The sequence below is a fragment of the Diabrotica virgifera genome, chromosome 9, assembly GCF_917563875.1.
Source record: "Diabrotica virgifera virgifera chromosome 9, PGI_DIABVI_V3a".
Classification (NCBI taxonomy): domain Eukaryota; kingdom Metazoa; phylum Arthropoda; class Insecta; order Coleoptera; family Chrysomelidae; genus Diabrotica; species Diabrotica virgifera.
The window spans coordinates 223,501,776-223,513,924 of record NC_065451.1 but is presented as its reverse complement, the minus strand read 5'-3'; the positions used below and the strand labels follow the sequence as shown (position 1 = coordinate 223,513,924).

At 35.7% G+C, this 12,149-nt stretch overlaps 1 protein-coding gene across 1 annotated transcript; it reads right to left on the bottom strand.

Moving 5' to 3' along the window:
• Positions 1-716: 716 nt before the first annotated feature.
• Positions 717-11,926, bottom strand: LOC126891674 (zinc finger protein 664-like). The gene is made up of 2 exons (XM_050660912.1): positions 11,754-11,926; positions 717-2,007 (listed from the first exon to the last, which is right to left on the bottom strand). Exons 1-2 carry the CDS (start codon positions 11,924-11,926, stop codon positions 717-719), a joined length of 1,464 nt encoding a protein of 487 aa, XP_050516869.1.
• Positions 11,927-12,149: the final 223 nt, after the last annotated feature.

The following is a 12,149-nucleotide window of genomic DNA, read 5'->3' as shown; positions in this document are numbered from 1 at the left end:
GTATTTTGTAACAAAATGTTTATTGTTTATTAAGCTTTTTAATAGATTTGCACCTTAGACTCCCTTCAATATCTTATTGTATAAGATCTTAAATTGTATACCTTACTTCATAATTAAATGTAAAATATATCAAAATTGCTTGTAATTGTCTATATAAATTTTCTTTCACAAAAAAAGAATTTTCTCTTACATAAGAATTACAAAATTCTTTGGTATTGTAGTCGTCTCTACATCCCGTCTTGTGGGTATTTCTGGATTGCTGAAGGTGTTTTGTTAATTCCTTTTATTTTCAATTTCTTTTTATCTGTCAAATCGTAGAGTGATACACACCGGAATATGTTTTTGAATCGCGGAGTAATCTATAAAAGAGAAGGGGAACAGCAGATGTTGAACTGTTCTCGCTACGCTTAAGCGTACTGGCGCGAAGCTGCTGCAAAACGAGTAAACATGCGGTATTTTCGGTTATTTTGTTCCGATAAATCTGAAAGTTACGTACCAACTTTCGTTTAATATAATAAAAAAATCGAAAACTTCAAAATTTCAAACCATACCCCCTCCAGTCTTAAGGATCCTCGTATTTTCAATTAATTACGAAATATTGCACCGGTACTCAGTCCCTCTATCCCACAGTAGGTTGCAATTAACCTACAAAATTCATAGAATCTTGTTACAAAACACAAACATAACATTTCAAAAATTATGTCCTATCAAAATATCTACATGATAGCCATACCACTACAAATTTTCAAATGTAAATTGAGAGATCCCCTTGAAATATACCCCCCGTTACACAACTGGCAGATATACGGCCTCTCGCCAGTGTGCCCCCTTACATGGATCCTCAAAGAAGCTGCCTGATTAAAGCATTTTCCACAATACTCACAAGGGTATGGTTTTTCACCTGTGTGGACTCTTTCGTGCATGATGAGATAGTCTTTTTTGGTGAACCTCTTTTCGCAGTAATGACAACCAAAAGGCTTGTCGCCAGTATGTATTCTATAGTGGATTTTGAGTTTATCTGACGTACCAAAACCCTTCCCGCACATATCACATAGATGACGTTTCTCCACCTTATCAGCCGGATTTGCATTATGTTTCGTAGTGATGTGTTTTAAAAGCGTGGCGATTTTACTAAAGACCTTCAAGCATATACTGCACTGAGTCTTGTGCAAGGTACCTTCGATATGCACCGTATGGTACCTCGTTTGGTGGATAAGCATGTACCTAGAATAAACAAAGCACTTATTGCAAACTACGCAAATAAAAGGCTTAATTCCTAGATGTTCGTTGTTGTGTTCTTTGAAGATGACCGAGTCATTGAAACCCTTCCCACAGGTCGAGCAGGTGTAATAGAACTTATGATAGTGGACCCTGTTTATGTGAGTTTGTAAACATGTTCTTCTAGGTGTGTTATAGCTGCATAAGGGGCAAGTGTACATAGCATCAGAACTGTGGATCTGCATGTGCACAGCAAAATTGTACGCTTTAGTTGATGTTTGCTTGCACACTTCGCAAGTGTAGAACTCTTCATGGATTTTCGAAATATGCTCTTCCACTTCTTTTTTACTTTGGTACTCTGCTGAACACGTAGAACAAGTGTAAATGTCTTGTTCTTCGTCGAATTTATAGGTATGTACATCTTTCTTTTCTTCAGGGTGGTACGTCTTCGTGTGATCGGTGAGCTCCCGCCTGGAGATAAACTCCTCCAGACACCTCCTGCACGTCCAGATTTTGTGTTCTTGTCTTTTGACTCTTTCTCGTTTTTCTTTCGGCGGTGATTTTTCTTTGGGAAGTCTACCTTTTTTCTTTTTGTATCCCGGAGGTGTGTATTCTTCATCGCTGTTGTCTTCGAAGGATTCGTCTCCGTCTTCTTCTTCTTTGATCGTTATGTTACCGAACGGTGAATCACTGAATCGTAACTTCCTTGGAGGAGACGGGACGCCTCCCTCGTTGAAGACAAAATCTTCTTCTTCTACTTTTACCTCCACTTCCACCTCGGGAAAAATCCTAAAAGATAAGATTGATAGTTATTGTATGGGTTGTTTTCAGCTTAGTACTCAAATAATACCATTTATTTTATTTATTACTTTACTATTATAGATTATTACAATACAACAAACCGGCATATTTATGTTTTGTGGACCTTAAGAAGGCATTTGACAGGGTCAAATTAAAAGACGTTATACATTTGTTATACTCACGAGAAGTACCTCTAGGAGTAATTATAAACGATGGAAAACATCTTCAAGAACAACACAATAAAAGTAAATGTAGAAGATGAACTAATTGACCCAACTGAAGTCAAGCATCTAGCAATGGGATGACTCCCTGAGTCCTATATTGTTGTGTGTTCATGGATGAAATAATAAAAAAGGTATGAACTAAAAAAGGGTACCAGATAGGAGAAAAACAAGTTAAAATATGAATAAGATATAATACTAACTAATCTCTCAAAGTGAAGATGACACAACGGACACTTCACCAATTTAATATAACTTAATATAAAAAAGACCAAATGCATGGTTATAACAGCAAATCCAATAAGATATAAATTAGAGCTGGAGGACCAAATAACAGAACAAGTGATGGAGTTTAAATATCTAGGGATCACACTATCTAGCTAAGGAAAGCTTGTGAAACAGAAGTGGAATATCAGGTGAATAGAGCAAACAAAGCCGCAGGTTGCCTGAATGACACAATATGGAGAAATAAAAATATCGGAAAAGAAATGAAATGCAGTATTTACAAAACAGTCATCAGACCAATAATTATATACGCGGCAGAAACACCACCTGGCACAGAGAGGACAAAAAGAATGCTCGAAACAGCGAAGATGAAAACCCTTCGAAAAATCGATGGTAAGACACTATGGGACAGAGCTATTACAGATATACGACAGAGATGCAAGATGTAATATTTTAATAGAAGGGACTCAAAAATGTCATAATATGGCATTATAATAAGTTACTTTGATTCAAAACAAGTTTTTGATCAAATTTTATAGTGTCGAAAACGTTGAAATATTTTTACATTTTTCTCCATTCCCAAAATACATCATAATCGATTTGGCTGAAAATTTGCCCACAGATAGCCAAAACATAGGACTTTAAGTGGTGAGAAGGATTTAAATTATATTACAATACCAAAAAAGTTACATGCAATATCATAGTCAAAAATATAGGCGTCTACTGTAAGTACAATTAACTCGAAAATATCGACCTCACGACAAAAACTGTTTTAAAAAAATGGTAATAATTGTAAATACGATTTATTTGGAACAATTTCAGTTCCTAACATTTTTGTCGAAAAGTTAAAAATGGCGGATATATTGAGCAAAACAGGTTCTCCTTTAAAATCAAGATGGCGGCTAACGTAACGGAGGAATTCATTCGTGATTTTAAATTTAGACTACTATTGATTCCCCTAAAGATTAGAAAAATAAAATTTTGGGCATCTCGGCATGCAAGGTCAAATGCTATCCCGATTGGACTAATATACTTTTGAGTCTGATATTACTGCATGTAACTTTTTTGGTATTGTAATATAATTCAAATCCTTCTAACCACTTAAAGTCCTATATTTTGGCTATATGTGGGCAAATTTTCAGCCAAATCGATGATGATGTATTTTGGTAATGGAAGAAAATGTAAAAAACGGTATTTTAAAGTTTTCTACACTATAAAATTTGATCAAAAACTTGTTTTGAATCAGAATAACTTGTTATAATGCCATATAATGACATTTTTGAGTCTCTTCTATTAAAATATTATGTTTTTCATTGATACTTTACGATAGAAAATGCAAATTTGTTTAAATAAACACCAAATCACTGTAAAATCGCATACAATAACATTTTGAGAGAAAAAGAAGAAGATTTTTTGACTTTAAATATCTTATTTTTACGTCCCGCAGAAGCTATATACCAATTTTCAGACAAATCGGAAATCCAAAATTTTTTGCCTGAGTGATTTGACATGGACGATTTGAAGGAACCCATTTGATTTGGAACCCAAGAAGATTTGGCTACTTTTAATTCCTCTATTCCTGTTAGCCTATAGAAGTTTCGATCACCCGAAGAGAAATGAAGCTTCCTCAAGATCTTATTTTCGGAAGAATGCCTCTCTGCGAAGAAGAACTTTCATTCCTGACGTATATCAAAAAGTTGAAAGAAAAATTGAAAAAAGTCTACGAATTTGCTCGTAAAATTTTAAGGCTTCAAAGTGATAAAGCCAAGGCCAAGCTCTATATGTATGCTACTGGAACAACTTTCTAAAGAGATGACCCAGTATGGTTATACAATTCCAATCGTAAAAAAGGACTTTGCTCGAAACTTCAACGAAACTGGAAAGACCCGTACACCGTTCTGCAAAAAATAAACGCTAATCTACCAAATCCAGTTTTCAGCTAGAAGTAAACCCAGGGCAGTTCATATCCAGAGATTAATCCACCTTGTTGGTTTCAATCGACGCTGAAAAACATGTTATTCGAATAACTATAAAGGAGGGAGCAATGTTAATACGACAGTTTAGTGGGATTTATTCCATATAGAAAAAGTCCTTTGGCGAAAAAGGAAAAGTGTTAAAAAATCTATAATGTTCGAGTTGTTATGGAAAGATCCCGAAATGTCTGGAATGCCAGAAGATGTAGCTATATAAACACAGAAGTTGACAGTTTAAGGAACAGCAATTTTTGAAGTGAATAGTTGTCATTGAGTTGTATTAAGTACTGTAATATTGTTGGTGTTTAAATGAATTGATTTTAAAGAACTCTGGATGAAAACAGAGTAGACAAACACTGCTTCAAATCTCACATTTTTTGTTGAACTTAATTGACTGTAGTCTCTCCTGTAAAGTAATACGCTGTACATAAATGGTTATTATTTGAATACATTTAAAATGCATACTCACAAATATGCACACATGTTTTCAATAAATTTGGCACCAGAAGTTTTACAAAAAACTCTTATAACAAAATTGTTAATATATAACATGATCACCATACGACGACTGTTGATACATAGAAATAATCTTTTTTAAAACATAATTAATAATTTATGCACCTATTCACTCGTGACCAGAACTCAAGTCTTCTTTTCTTTTCTTACCTATTTATTAAATAACTCTTATTTAACGCTGCGTATATCTAAAGTTTCTAAAGTAAATCCTAAAAAACAATCAGTTTTAGCGCAGGCTTAAGATTTTACATCCAAACATTATGTGACATTGAATAAACATATTCAATTTATCATTTTCGCCACGAATTATGTCACACATTCCTCTGTAAAAGAAGATATCGTCACACAATCGTTTAACTTGTATAATTTTTCGAATTTCTTTAACTCTTTAATTTCTTTAATTTTTTTTTGTAACGTATAAGAATTTTGAAAAATGTATTCTAAAACTACAATAATTAACTTTCAGAGTATTAGTATGTTTAAAATACTTCTCATTATAAATAAATTTCATTTTTATATATTTTTCTTCTAAATCAATCATAGTGTAAAACAACGTTGGTGTATCTATTTAAACGTACACAATGCAAAACCATTAAAATGTAAGGTTGATAGTGTCAAAAATCCGATACGTCACATTTTGTCCAAGTAGCTAAAATGCTGTTAGGGTTTGTTTATTCTAAATAATCCCTTTAATGAATTTACCGAAAAATATCCCGTTAAGACTTAAGACCACCCTAGTATTTTCAGTCAAAATCGGAAACCGTTTATTGCCCAAGCAACTATGTGAATATTGTTCGGAGTAATATTTACATATGCTATATGTAACTTTTTCAATTAAACGAGGAACTAAAGTGAGTTATAAAGTAATTTCCCGACATGTAACGTTAGAAATAAAAATATTGAGAGTAAAATAAATAAATAAATATATTGGATATAGTTTATTCAAAATAAATATACATATAACTAAAGTTTTACTGTAATAATTGTGATGCATACACAGCAGCCGAAATAAAAATAGATTCTAAAAAAATATGCAGATATATGATTACATCTAAATAAATTATACAAAAAAATAATAATAAGTAATATATTTTTTAGTCACCTAAACAATTAAAATATCTATGGTTATAGTAATATAAAGTGTTAATATAAACATAAAACCTGTAACTTAAGGAATGGTTCTACAGTAACGAATTGGCAACGCTGGACCAGTGGCGGATCTAGACATTTGCCTTGGGGTACATAAAATACAGAAATAATAACTTATATGCATTCAGTTTCCTTAATTTTCTTAACTAGCTGGTTTATTGGGCCGAATTTGTCTGTCTATGGTTTAAATTTCATGTCTACTAATTTATTTTCATGTTTTTTCTTTAATTTCAGACGTTGCTTGGGGGGAATTTTCCCTATTCTCCCCCGTAGATCCGCCACTGCTTTGAACCATTTCGGTGAAGAAGTAAAGATGTGAGTAAAATCAGTATTTTATAATATAGTTTTGATACTCTTCTGTCTACGCCACTGAAGTCGATTTCATCGATCGTAAAATGGCTCGAGGAGGGACAGATAGTTCGTTACTATTCGGAATAGTTCGTAAGCTTCGTGAAGATAATGGTATCGGTTCCAAAAGTATTGGCGAATGTTATAGAACAGGTGAACCAGAATGCGAATAGACATGAACATAATGTGCGCGCTGGCTGATTTCAAATTACAGCACAGAGATTGTTGTGGATACTTTCACTATAGAAACGATTGGTGACGTTGAAAGTTTTGTGCAAATTCACAATTTTAATCATTTTTCTCTCGTTTAATCTAAAAATGGATCAACAGTAAGAATGAAAGCGAAAAAATTTGAATGCTCAATCCCTCCTCCGATTTGCGAGCAGCTCACGTCTATTGCTATGCTGGGCATACTGTACAGCAGTATAGCACAGCAATAATAAACCGTTGTCAAGTTAATGGTGCAAAGTAAAATATTTCAAAGTAAGTTATCAATCGAAGTAGCACAGAAAACGACAATAAATATCGTCTCCGTACCACCAGATTGACAACAGGTGGAATACTTTCTTTGGTTACACCTCCTGAGATTTTCAAAATTTATAAATCATGCAGGATGCCGAGGAGATTAAGATGAGAGAATTTTAAATAATTCACAACTCATCTGATCAGCGTGGTAAAAGCTCCAACAAGAAAGATTCTTTAATACTCAAACAAAAGAGTAAATGAATTAAAAATGTATAAACATTCTCAATTTCTTTGCAACACGAACATGCAGCAGCTGCATAATACTATGGTCAAATCTGAGAGTACAGGAAGAGTCTATACCGGTTTCGGGGGTTGTTTCCCCCTCATCAGTAGTCCCATATCCTCTTCGGGGGTTGTTTCGGGGAAACAACCCCCGAAACCGGTATAGACTCTTCCTGCACTCTCAGATTTGACCATAGTATTATGCAGCTGCTGCATTTTCGTGTTGCAAAGAAATTGAGAATTTTATACATTTTTAATTCATTTACTCTTTTGTTTGAGTATTAAGGAATCTTTCTTGTTGGAGCTTTTACCACGCTGAGCAGATGAGTTGTGAATTATTTAAAATTGTCTCATCTTAATTTCCTCGGCACCCTGCATGTTATAAATTTTGAAAATCTCAGGAGGTGTAACCAAAGAAAGTATTCCACCTGTTGTCAATCTGGTGGTATGGAGACGATATTTTTTATCGTTTTCTGTGCTACTTCGATTGATAACTTACTTTGTTTTTTGGTAGATGGCCTTAGTTCATCCGTGACATTTCTTTCTTTGCAATTCGGAAGGGCCTAAAGTGTGGTACGGAGAAGAATCTGAGAGAAGAGGATATGGGACTACTGATGAGGGGGAAACAACCCCCGAAACCGGTATAGACTCTTCCTGCACTCTCAGATTTGACCATAGTATTATGCAGCTGCTGCATTTTCGTGTTGCAAAGAAATTGAGAATGTTTATACATTTTTAAAATATTTCAGTTGGTTTTTTATGACACTGAACACATACCCTCTCCTCACCAGTACGTACTGGATTAGTAAAACATGAGGCCTGCTCACAGCTTGATTTTTTACGTGAAGGATATGTATTAATGGAAGGTTATTGTTATAAGGTTGAGAAATTTTTGAAGGGTACCTATGCACTGTCTAAAATAAGCATTCTACGATTACCTTACTTTATCTGTTATTATGTTTAATAATAATAAACAAAAGATGAAAAACCATATGGGAATCAGAGGTAAAGGTTCAAAAATGGACGGAATGTATTGAAGATAACTGCAACAGAATATCACAGGAAGGAATTAAGGTGAACGTTTAAGTGTGGAAGAGAAACCTGTGAAGATGAACATGACGGAGGTCCTTTAGTCGCCATCATAACCGAAGAATATGTCGATACGATATCATTCTGAAAGATCGAATGGTCTCTTTGCATCAAATCATGGAGGAAAGAAGCTTTCGATTTACCTAAGTACTTAACATGTTTCAGCAATGAAGAAACTTACGGCAAGGCTGGATCCCTGAGTGCTTTCAGCTGATCAGAAGCACGTCAGAGAAGTCATTTTTCAACGGTTTTTGGAGACGTTTCACAGATATGAGTTTTATTGGTTGGTACGTGACAACTGACTAAACATGAGTATACCCCTATCATCCAGGGACAAATGTTCAGAGCAAGCAGTGGGAACATGGGACCTTACATCCACCTCACAAGTTCGGACTTGTGGCATCAGCCAACAAGGTTATGGTCTCAGTATTCGGGGATGCACAAGGTGTATTGTTAATTGATCATTTAGAAAACAGAGCTACTACAGCAGGCTCTTACTACACACAACAAATTCAACATTGTGAGAAGCCATACAAGTCGGAGAAACTTAAAAGATTGCTCTTCTGTCAGGACAAAGCATAAACACACAAGTCTTTTGTTACAATGACTGGCCGCTATATGTAATGCAGGTTTCGAAATGTAGAGCAGACCATATTCTCCAGATCTGGTCCTAGTGACTAGAGACTATTCCCAAAATTCAAAGAAAACCTAGGGCAAACTTGTTTTTGACCAATGGCTGGTTTGACACAGTCGAACAACTCTTTCCCAGGACTCTATCGAAATGTTGAGAGGGGACTATGTTAAAAAATAAAGGTGTACATTTCCTTGTCAGTATTATTACTAGTCAGGGATATACCATAGGGATCAATCCCCGTAGGGAACAATTTCATCTGGTTGGGATGAGGAAAAATTCAAATCGTTGGTTGAGGAATCACTGTTTACTTGTCAACAGAAGAAACACCGGTTGGAGATTGTAACATTATTAAAGCAAAGATTCACTGAAGGCACTGCATGTCTTTTTCAAGCTGCCGCAATTTATGAAACGTGGTCCATGTTCAACAAGTGTGGCTGCGTATTATATCTCATGTGACTTCTTGCAAAATTTTTACAGGACAATACTTAAAAACGGCTAGCTTTCCAAAAAAGAGTGGGTAATACCACTCTTTTGCATGATAATGTACGCCCACAGGCAATGAAACATTGCGGTTGATTTATTGCGGAAATAGGACTGAACAATCTTGCCTCATGCACCCTATAGCCCGGACACAAGCTCACCAGACTTCCGACTTATTCCCTTCTTCTTCTTAAGGTGCCTATCCGTTCCGGATGTTGGCGATCAGCATGGCTATCCTAACTTTGCTTGCTGCTATTCTGAATAGTCCGGTTGTCGACGTATTAAACCACTTTCTCAGGTTGTGAAGCCAAGATATTCTTCTCCCTGGTCCTCTCTTTCCAAATACCTTGCCTTGAAGAATGAATTGCAACAAGCCATATCTCTCTCTGTTCATTCCGCATAACATGGCCAAGATATTCTAGTTTGCGCTCTTTGATTGTGTTAATAATCTCGCATTCCTTGCATATTCTACGTAGAACCTCAACATTAGGCACACTATCCACCCATTCTCAAAATGCGCCTGTAACACCACATCTCGAATGCCTCGAGTTTTCTCAAAGAAGCCTCGGAAAGTGTCCAGGCCTCTACTCCGTATAATAACGTAGAAAATACATAGCATCTGATGATAGAGATTTTGGTAGCAAGAGGTAAACCGTGGCTTCTGAAAAGAGACTTCATCATTATGAACGATGATCTCGCTTTTCCTATGCGTTGTTTTATTTCACTTGAGTGGTCCCACTGGCTATTTATGTTGGTACCAAGGTATGTGTAGCTGTCGACCCTGTCAATTAGTTGTTGGTTAACCAAAAGCTGTGTATGTATTTAATATTTCGCGCTTACTGACTACCATGTACTTTGTTTTTTTCGTATTGAGATCAAGTCCGTATTCTCTACTTATATCTGATATTCGCCACATTATTCTTTGCAAACCATCTAGACTGTCTGCAAAAACTACAGCGCCGTCGACATATCTAATGTTGTTCAGACGCACTCCATTGACTAATACGCCTTCCTGTAGTTCTCCCAGCGCTTGCTCGAAGATACATTCAGAGTATATATTAAACAGCACCGGGGACAGGATGCATCCTTGCCTTACTCCTCTATCTATGGAGACTGCCTCTGTCAATTGGTCATCCACTTTAATATTGGCAGTTTGGTTGTAATACAAATTATATATAATTCTCAAGTCTCTATCATCTACTCCCGCTTCTTTCAAGATGTTTATGAATTCATCATGTTTTACTCTATCAAACGCCTTTTTGTAGTCGATAAAACAAATATACACGTCACAGTCAACATCACTGCATCTTTTCATAAGCACTTGGACAGCGAATAGAGCCTCTCGGGTGCCTAAGGCATCGCGGAATCCAAACTGCGTCCATGATACCTGTTCTTCGCATTTTTTATATATTCTGCCGTGTATCACTTTCAGAAACGTTTTGAGTAAGTGGCTCATTAGGCTAATTGTTCTGTAGTCTTCACATGTTTTGGTATTTACTTTTTTGGGTAAAGTTACGAAGGTCGACTTTAACCAGCTTTGGGGTATTTTTCCAGTTACGTATATTTTGTTGAATACAGTTGTTATCCATTTTATTCCTTGTTCGTCCATAAGTTTTAGGAATTCTAAATAAAACTGGTCAGGCCCTACAGCTTTACCATCTTTAGTTGTTTTAATAGCTGACGTGACTTCTTCAATGGTAATCGGGGGTCCTGTTTGGCATTCAGTGTCTTCAATGGTATTCTGCCTTTCATCTGCTAAAGTTACTTCCACATATTTCTTCCACGTGTCTAGTTTTTCTTCCACACTTAACAGTGGTTTGCCTTGGTTATCTGCCAAACACCCAACTCTTCTAGGTGTGTATAAGCCTGAGCTTCTTTAACTTTTTTGTGCATATTGAATGAATCGTGTTTATGTTGCAATTGCTGGATTTCCGCACACTGTTCTCTTAGTCGTGTATCCTTAGCTATTCTAATTGCTTTTTTGATCTCTTTATCTATTCTTTTGTATAATGACATGTCCTGATCTTTGGACTTTCCCCTCTCTTCCATCATATTTAAAATATCGTTTATTTTCTTTATTTTTGGTGGTTTGAGGAATTTCTCACGTATGTCTTGTGAAACTGTATGCAACTTTTCTATCTCCTGGTCCATTACATCCGATTGAATAACGGTATTCAGGTTGTTCTGTATATACCGTTTTACACTCTGTTCTGTGTTTTGGTCTTTTAATAGCCCGATGTCGAATTTTGGATTGACACTACGTCTAACCTTCTTTAGCCTGAGCTTAATTTTGCCAATCAGTGGGTTATGGTCTGACTTGATCGCAGTTCTTATTCCCTAGGTTAAAGAAACCTAGCATGGGTGAGCTTTTCGTCTTTAAAAGAGTGTCCTGATGCGTTATTCATCGCAAGAGTCAACGGAATAAAGCTGTCAAGGAAACCTTCCAAGACGTTGGGAATCGGTGAATCAGAAGCAAGAAGACTGCATTGAAGGAATACAAAACTTTTGCTTTGAATAATACACATCTGCCCATCACTTCTGAAATATCTCTCGAATAAATTACGTAATTATCGAAGAAACCTGTTATATCTACATTGTGTTTAGCGATAGAGCTTAAGAATTTGGAATATAGATATCATTCGGGGACATAAAATAATCTTAACTAAGAACCCTCCACAAACACAATACCTCACTAAATCATATAATTGTAACATAATTTATCGTATTTCAACGGTGTTATATCCATTT

Coding starts and splice junctions, on each gene's coding strand:
- LOC126891674 (XM_050660912.1), bottom strand. CDS start 11,926: ATGTGTATTATTCAAAGCAAAAGTTTTGTATTCCTTCAATGCAGTCTT. Junction 2,008..11,753: donor GAAAAGCTCACCCATGCTAG/GTTTCTTTAACC, acceptor CTTATCTTTTAG/GATTTTTCCCGAGGTGGAAG.